Raw genomic sequence first — 9,677 nt, 5'->3', positions numbered from 1 at the left:
TGGTTCATCAGGGAGGGCCTTGAAGTTAGTATATTCGTTGAGACATTGTGCTCTACGATTTCTTCTCGTTTTTGCTCATCCTTCCACTTGAGTTGCCAGTTCATCCCATAGTTCCTTGGTTGTGGAACATGCATCCAGGGATTGAAAGATTTCATTTGCTAGGGCCATGATTATCAACCTTTTGGCCTTTTTTGTTAGTTTCTACTCCTTCCTTGTCATCTTCATCCCAATTCTTTTCATCTTTGGGCATGTAGTATGCATGAATTTCAGCCGTGGTGTTTGTTCCTGGAACTCTTGGGACAAGAGTTTGTGGAATGTAAGGGCCCTCCATTATAGATCGTAGGAGGTTCCTGTCCTTTCCTTCCAAGAAATTCACCATTATGATCTTCCATTGTGGATATTCTTCTCRTTGRAGAGTTGGAGGCTTGGTGAGGGAGCCAACATTATAAGTAGAATTCTAGTTGGCCATTTAGAATTTTGAAGAGAAGGAGTAATGTTTTGACGAGAAAGAAGATAAAAATTGAGAGATTTTTGAATGATCGTTTTGATTTGAAAATCAATCAATTAGCTCTGATACCAATTGTTGATCCCAGATCTCTCAATAACACTAATAATATAGTTAAGAATAACCAAATTATAGTGATTTAATGAAGAAAGTTATGAACACTCAAGAAGAAAATAAGAAACAATTAAGAACAATCTTGAGCTTCAAAGGTTTCACTTTGAATATAAGAAAAACGTAAAGCTATTCAAGCGACTCTTTTTACAATAGGCCTAATCACCTATATATACTAATAAGCTAATAATAAGATAACTATCTAATGAGATTTATAGCTAATCTTCTATTAACAGATAACGTTTATATACTCTTTGATAAGCATAACATTAGAGATAAACTCGAAGTCTAGTTGTTGACAAGTCATCTCCAGCTATCATTCATAGTGTGATGAATCATCCTTATATTTAAATCTTCATTGCATGCTTCTGGATGATTTGCTGGAGAATTCACTAAGTGTTGATGACCAGAGGATCGATGAGGATGCTCTTTCCATCGCATCCCATGTGGTCCATCGGTCCTCTGGTTGTACTCCAGACTTAGCCCTTTTTGCCTTGATGTCTTCATCGATCTTCTAGTTCTTCATCACTTATTGTTTTTCATTAGTTTTTACATTATGAATTGTAGGGTTTAACACGCTAAAAGTTTCTTTGAATCTACACTATGTTTCATCCCGTTTCTCATTAAGGTTCACTTTGTTTGATCTTCTTGATCATAATTACCTGACCATATCATTTTATTGGACTTATTCGGAATGATTGGACTGGTTTACGATTAACATTGAATCGAACGTAAATCGAACCATAAAAGGCTTAATAATAAAAATCGGTCTTATCACTGTTAATCGTTTCGAATAAAGTTTTCTTTATGTTAATTTTTTGTTTCTTTTTGATATTTTTAGGTTAATTTTTCCTTAATGTGTGTTTTATTGTGATTTTAGAGTGTTGTTTGTTTTGACCGAATTTCTCACCGGAGAAGGTAATCAGAGTTTACTCCGATCAACCTTAATCCGGTTGATGATTGTCCGGATTAGATTTTTTTGTTAGACTTGGTATATTAGTTGGTTTCCTTTTTTGATCGGATATGAAATCCGGTCACCAAAATTTTTTTCTTTAAGTTTTTTGTTAAGTCTTTTGTTTAGATTTGTTTAGTGTTTATATTTTTTTAGAATTTTTTTTGTTTGTTTGTTGTTTTGTTTTAAATTTTTGTTAGTAAAATTTGTTTTTGTTTTAAATTCAATTTTTTTTACTTTCAAAATTTTGAGTTTCTTGAATAATATGGGTTCTAATATTTTAGATTTTTTACAGGTTAATGGCAGACACAAGACATCAATCTGACGAGGAATCTCACGTTCCTTCGTTCAAATCCGACAATATTCCAAACCACCCGCCTAACCAACCCATACCCTCCGAAACCCTATTTCCTCAAATAAAATACCTAGATATAAAACCTAACAACCATTCCTTCTCTTTTGTTATGCCAGCCGAATACCCAATCAACCCAGAAATACTGAAAGGACACCCCATAGCCTACTCTTTATCAGCTAATACACCTGTYCCAATGRTGTATTTACAACAATTCTKGAGTACGCTTACTTTGGAAAAAGACGGTGACACCAATTATTTTGAAGGGGAAGTTGACGAATATGTCAGTCGTCTGACATTAAAACGACTAAGAAGGATTCTCCGTCTGCCCGGACCAGGCTCTGCTAGATTTGATGATTTTGTATCAGATGAACAACTGTGCTTAGACATCAAACGGTTAGGATACTCGGTAGAGTTGACTAACCCAACACAGTTCAAAAGACGATTCCTACCATCCATTTGACATTTGTTGTTCTCAATTCTGAACAGATGCCTGACGTCAAAGACTGCGGGGATAGATACTTGCAGTAGCTCGTTTCTCAAATTCTTTCATGGAATAGTYTTCTCGAGAAACTATGACTATGCTTTAGTCATATGGAATGAATTGGTGGAGCTTGTCAACGGGAAAAGATTTCCGTCTAAAGCCAGGAAATTTGTGCCTTCCAAAGGTTTCTGCAACTTTTTATTAAGGCAATGATGAATGCTAATGAAGACATTCCGGCTAGATCCAATGCTGAAAAGGGGCCGACATTCGTCATGTCTAGAATTCGGCAGCATACAAAAGTAGAAGATTTGGATTCTATAATGGAAATACCACCAGAACTAATTGCCTTAGCTGATCAGACTGCTCAATGCGTTATAGACTATTGGAGAGTTGTAAATCCTATAGTTCAACCAGATCCGGTTGAACTTACCCAGGGATCACCCCATGCCTCAGTTGTGAGAGAGGAGTTAGAGATAGAAGAGAGAGTTCAGGAACAGGGGTTACCTGAATAGGGAAGTGTGCTTAGGGAAAAAGAATTTGAGAGGGGTGAATAGGAGGGGGTAGCGTCTGATCGGCAAAGTACTTCATCTGACAGTACTTCTAGAACTTCTTCAAGTTCGGAAGATACTGAAACCGACAATGAGGCAGTTCCTGGTGATCATGATGATGAGGATGATAATAATGATAATGATAATAACTATTTAGAATACTTAAAAGAGATTCTAACTTGCTTATTGAAGATAAGCGTATTGTGTTCTTTAGACGTGTGTTTTCACGTATGAACGTAAGAGTTAGGTGGCGTTTGTTTTTTAAGAGGTGCTGAAGTCTGAAGTTTGAATTCACTTCTGAATTTTAAGAGGTGGTGCTGAAGTCTGAAATCTGAATCAGTCAGACTGTTTGTAAAAAGAAAAGAATAAGGACTGCAAGGTCTTAATTTGTCCTAAAAACAAATGTGTTCCTGCTAGTTAACTTTTGGGTTACTAGCAATCAGCATGTGCTTTCTTTGGTAACCCTGGATGATTTAACAATGGGAAGCATTGGTAACCCCACTCTGTTGTTCACCGCTTCAATAATCCATCACATCATTCCTTGTTCTTCAACTTCTCGACCTTGCTATTCAACTGATCGATCTTAACAACCAAGTGAGTCACAGAGTACAATAGCCAATAGAAAACCAAAGCCGAGATGATCAACAACATGTTACGCTGGCTCTTCATGATGGATTTCTGGTGACGCAAATGCTCCGTCGGGGTACACGAGTCCGAAGCGCAGCTCGGTCRATTCTCGTATTTCCAGTAGATATCCATGAATAGAAACAGRCAAAAGGGGACGWTCGAGAGGAACGGTTTGAGGAGGTTACGAATGACGGCTACTAAGCCCTTTCGGAGCGGGCCAAGTCCGGGAACGGTTAGTAGGAGGACCATAACTGCTTCTGCAGCGGCAGCGTAGCCGAGAACAACCCATTCTAACGCCATTGTTGATTGAATTGAGAGGAAGAAAACCCTAGATCTGATGTGGACGATGAGGGCGATTGTGGAGTGGGAAGGAAGAAAACCCTTCCTTTTATCCTCCAAAAAGTTTATCCTCCAAAAAAGTTTATCCCCCTTTTCCATTGGAGAAGATCAAAGAGGAAACGGAAGATGATAAAACGAGCGAAGGATCTGGTGGTGGTTGGGAAAATAAGAGGTTTTCAGAGATCAAATTACATCTAAACGATTCAGACAAAATGACACAAATTCAGCTCTTAATTGAAAGAAAAAACAAACGCACTTAATACCTCAAAGTCTGACCAATTCAGACATAAGAGGTATTAAGTGCTTTTTTTTTAAAAACAAACAGCCCCTTAGGGTCCAAAAGTATCTCTGCATGGAGATAAAACACATCTATTTATATCCATTGTATTAAATGCACATTTAATGCAATGCAGTAGGGTTTGAACACGCGTCAAGCCTTTAGAGAAATACTTGTCCTTTGCTACAGTGAATAGTACAAAAGCCTATTCATGAACATACATCCTTTCATGGAGTTGGTGGGTAGTAGAGTCAACTAATGGGCTATGTACCATATTATGTTCTAGAAAGGGTATGGGTTTGTTCTTTGTTTGTGGAAGGACAAGAAAAAAATAATCGTGCTCAACAAGCTTCTTTTGATCGTTGAATTCTGGAATAACCTGAAAGTCTCTTCAGTATTCGCTGAGACTTGAGCAGTCTTCACACATATGTAGACCAGATTATAAACACTAAACACCGTTTCAGATCACGAACTCGCAATCTCTAATCTTTTGTTTCAGTCTTTGAATTTCGCTGAAGGTTTTTTGTGTGAGTTTTGTCTTGTTGAAGTATTGCTGTCGCTAATGGATTTACATTACATGTTCTCAGCGATCACTGAACAGACTCAGTGATGATCGCAGGAACTAAAACACAGAAACAAAAATACTTCGTATGAGGTAAAAGTGATTATCATTAAATCACTGAGAGACAATCAACAAAATCCCCCTATTTTATGATAATAATGCAACGTAAAGAAAGTTGCCTTATCAAATAACAGTAAGGATATGTTACATATAAAGTACATGTCCCTTTTAACTGTTTTGGGATCTTTTTCAGTGAGTTAGTCTTTTACTTAGTAAATTTTCTTATGTTACAAGTTTAAGAATAAGTAAAAGAAGGGAAACTGAAACTGAATGCATATTCACTGCCTTATAGATTGTCAGTGAATGTAAGAGTAACACTAGAACTCATACACTTGTGTCCCTATTACTTTTTTCAGGGATCTTTTCTGGTGATGCACAAAAATACTTATATAAATTTCAAATGGAAATATTACAAGTCATTCAGTACATGTCTAAAACTTACAAAATATAAGATTGAACACTAAAAGTAGACATAGAATATACGTTTAAACAGTGAATGGACAAATTACAAAGGAAAGAAACTAGTCTAAGTCGCTCAACTTAATGAAACCAGGTAAATTTTCTCCAAGCTCCTTTTGACGTAGAAACTCCATTCTGATCTTGCGGTCCATCATTTCACCTTTGAAGTCATCATCTGGCCAGAACCAGAGATATCCAAAGTGTTTCATAGGGTGTAGATGTAACTTGAAATCTCACTTTGCCATCATAGTCAAGGAATATAAGTCCTAACTCAGGCTTCGCATGCATAGTGTTGGGTATATAAGGACTCTTTGCTGGCAGTGAGAGATTCAACATATATATGCTTGGCTTCTTTGAAGCCTTCAGGACTTTATCTAAGGAGAACTTTGTTTCATGTTCGTTCCTCAGGGATGGTCCATCATTCGGGCTTAAAGGCCTTTTTCTTCTTCCACCTGACTGCGACATACCTGGACACCTTTTTGATCAGCTCGCTGATGATGTCTTCGATAATTGGCTTATGTCTGGATTTTGAGCGTTGAATGGCTTGACGGATCTCCAGCCATTCGCTACAGCCATATTCACAAAGGTAGGAAGGGTACTCGGTGACTGCCTCAAGATTATCCCTGGTGATGAGCATGGAGATTAGCATCTCACCGTCTTTCATTCGTTCGTTGATGCTAACGCTTGTAATCGAATGCGGGCTGATCCTCATGTTAAGATTTGCTTCCCTACATCATATGTCATGTTCGACCAACTTTAGATTGTTTTCACGTTTAGCCTCTGCAATAGACAGACGCTTAGGAGAGGGCAAACTGATCAAACAATTTTTCTAAACAAGCATATCGAGACCAGATTTTTTAATCCTAGGGAAGGTTTAGGCTATGAGAATCCGAATTGTTTGAAAAAGGCTTTATATTACATTCCTACAATATAGAAATTTGAATATAATGACCTTGGTCCAGAATATCAAATTAAATTTTACAAAATCTTCAGATGGGGTTGAAGAACAAGAAGACTTCAATAGGAAAAGAAAGGATAAATGAAAGCTATGAAAATTAAGTTCATCAACAAATTACTTTCACAGTTATTCCAAGGCAGAACTTGACTCAATACCCAAAACTTTATACTCCAACCTTGATTTTAGAAAAAAACAAGTTGTTCAACTGGAAAGAATTTTAAAAAAAGAAAGTCTCTTGTTTCAAAAAGAAAAGAAAGAATTTTTGAATAAAATTGAAAATTTCGAAAAGTCAAAAGTCAAAGAGGAACCTGCTAAGTCTGAGTACTTTTCATGTTCAAAACCTTCAAGTGATGCTTTTGAATCTGAAGGTTTAAAATTTTCAAATGAAGAGCTTAAGTTTTCGGAAATCTTAAATTTAGATTCTTGTTTAGATCAAGAGATTGATCAAATTGATTTCCCGAAGCAACTGCCCAGTCATGAAGATTTTATTTTAAATAAAAATGAAAAGACTATGGATTTTCACAAAACTTCAAATTTTGAAAAAGATTTTAATGAAAAACCTGTATATGATAATGGGTATAATAAAATGAATAAAATCAAAAGAAGTTCGAAGAAACAGAAGAAGAGTACTGATAAACTTCTGAAACATAAAGTTCATTGTAAATCTAAATTTAATGATTTTTTTCCTCATGTTTTAGATAATTCATTGAAGATTAAGAGAATCTAAAAAGTGAAAGGATCTACATCTGTAGATACATTAAAATCATATGATCAACTTAGGAGGAACCATTTTGCAAATTTTGTACTTAATTAAGATGTGAATGTAAAGAAACATTCATTCACTGAAATCATTGATATCAAGAAAAGAAAAATGAGTTGTTCTAATTGTCGATGGGATGAATTTGTGCCTTTTACTTCTTTTCAATCTCATCTTTTTATGCGTAGTCTTTCATCTGCTATTAAAAGGAAAATTATTTTCAAAGAAAGTTGGTTTGGTAACTACAACATACTGATGTGAGCTAGATATTTTATCTCTACAACACTAAGTGGTAACACATGAAAGTATACACGTGTCAACACTATTGCATTCAAGTAATAAAATGATAAGAACCAAGTATCGTATTCCACAAGGATAGGTATCTTAAGTTGCAAGATCTCGAGTTGAAAGACTAACATTAGATGGCGAATTTGAAGACTTTGATTTGTTATTGAGTTAATTAAATGCAAATAACAGAATAAACAAAGGTAGCATGGGTGTAAGACTAGTGGTGAGACTCAAACACGAATTCTAGTAGTCAATGCTGTAGGGATGCTACAACAAGCATTTTTTTCATAACCTAGTTCCACCATCTGTTTTGAGGGTATTCATCTCGGACTTTCACCATTGCACTATCTAGACCAGCGATAGTGACGAATAGTATCCTCAAAATATATGGATAAACAACTCTCTTTGTTAAAAATCACTCTCTTGAGCCGATTCCCATATCATTCAAGTTGGTGTGTGTTCTAGGTAGTTTGTTAGGACTGAATTTCTGTGTTAAATTGTATTGTCTTGAAAGATAAAATTGTCTACAATTAAATAGACATCGTGTTTGACTTTGTATTAGTTTGTTTGACTTTGACTATAGGGCTCAAGTTTGACCTTATATAAATAGATTTTCCTTAGTGTAATTTTAAAGAGCTTTATTGTAATATCAGTTTACGTAATATAGAGTTTGACTAAGTTTGAAGGTTTGAGCTTTTCTCTCATCTTCATCTCAAAGTTCTTGAATGTTAAATCCAAATCTGCCATGGATTCATGAGATATATTGAACATTGATCATAAAAGTGGACTATCAATTGGTATCAGAGCAGGATTGCAAGAAATCAAAGAAGAAATCAACACATTCTGAAGTTTTTCTAAAGAAATTTTTTGGATATTTTTGTGTTCTTCATCTTATGTTCTTCATGTTCTTAATTTTCTTTGAATTTGATCCAAAAATTTTGAAAAATTTTGTGCTTTCGTGTTAAAAATAGGATCAAAATTTGCAGAAAAACTTTGTGAATCTTTTTTATTCACAAAGATTTGTGATTCCATCATCCAATTTCAAGATCTGATCAAATTTTGTTTTTTTTTTTGTGTTCTTAATTTTTTTTTAAAATTTCTGTTTGATCCATTTTGGTTAGTATGTTTTTTGTTTTTTGTGTTTTTTCTTAGTCTTGGTAAATTGCTCGGCCCAATTTCTTTAAGCCCATATCCGGTTAGAACAGCCCATGCATCACTCAGTTCTAACATTCTAAATCACTCGATCTCTGGCTCATCAGGATTCATCTTCATCGCCTAAATAGTCTAAATCGCTCAACTCTATAATCGATTTCTGGCGAAATCGATAGAGCCTTCATCTGATTTAAGAGTTTATCGCACACTGTTGATCGATTTAAGAGGTACTCAAGGTAAATCGCACATAGGTCCAGCCTCATCGCTCATCGTTGTGACCGAATTAAGCCAAATCACTCAACAATTTTTTCCCGATTTTAAGCTAAATCACTTGTATCCAATTTTGATTTACATCGCTCAAGGGTGCGTCGTCCGGTTTGGTATCAAGCAGAAGATATTTTGTTCGGATTTGAGGATTAATCAGACACTGTTTTGACCTAACTTGCTTAAATCGCTCAATTCTTGGATAAATCGCTCACTTGCAGTTGTAAATCGCTCAAGTGATATTCAGATTTCATACTTGGTCGCAATTTTAGTTTCTCGTTTCCTAATTCGATCAATGTTTTGTCCGTATTTTGGGTTTCCTCGTCGAAGGGATTATAAATCGCCTGCTGTTTCATTTGAGTTTGAGTTTCATTGGCTGACAGATTCATCGCTCAAGTTCAAGACTCATCGGTCATTCGTTCAACCGGGTTCAATACTTAGCTGTTGTTGGTCCCGTAAGGGTCTACAAGAATAGAAACAGTTTGTACAAAGGGGGGATGAATACAAACACAATATTTTCAAATTTAAAATATATATTGATAGAGAAGATCAATATAGATTTTACAAAACTGTTTGCGGAAAGATAAGGTAAAGAAAACCTATCTAAACAATCTTTGAATACACACAGATCTTTAGCAAATACAAGAAAAGAGATTGCTATAGGGAAGATCCTTTACTTAAGCTAGAAGATGCTTGAARTAAGAATAGGATAGCAGAGAGATGCGCGCACTCTGCATGGAGAAGAAACACTTCTATTTATACCCAGTGCATTAAATGAACATTTAATGCAATATGGTAGGTTTAGAGTGTGTGTCAAGCCTTAATAGGAAGGCTTGTCCTTTGCTACAATGAATAGTACAAAAGCACTATTTTTGAGCAGACATCCTTGCCTAAAGTTGGTGGACAAAGAGTCGACTAATCGGCTCCGTACCGTAATAACTTTTGCAAGGGTATGGGTTTGTCCTTTGTGTGCATAAGGACA

General features: G+C 35.7%; 1 protein-coding gene across 1 annotated transcript; it reads right to left on the bottom strand.

The window, feature by feature from the left end:
- Window positions 1-3,486: 3,486 nt before the first annotated feature.
- Window positions 3,487-3,948, bottom strand: LOC112503432. Its single transcript, XM_025107474.1, has one exon. It carries the CDS (start codon window positions 3,877-3,879, stop codon window positions 3,487-3,489), a length of 393 nt encoding a protein of 130 aa, XP_024963242.1. The 5' UTR covers window positions 3,880-3,948.
- Between the last annotated feature and the right edge of the window lie 5,729 nt (window positions 3,949-9,677).

The sequence above is a fragment of the Cynara cardunculus genome, unplaced genomic scaffold (assembly GCF_001531365.2).
Source record: "Cynara cardunculus var. scolymus isolate 2C unplaced genomic scaffold, CcrdV1 Un_Scaffold_2997, whole genome shotgun sequence".
Classification (NCBI taxonomy): domain Eukaryota; kingdom Viridiplantae; phylum Streptophyta; class Magnoliopsida; order Asterales; family Asteraceae; genus Cynara; species Cynara cardunculus.
This window is presented reverse-complemented; position numbering and strand designations above follow the sequence as displayed.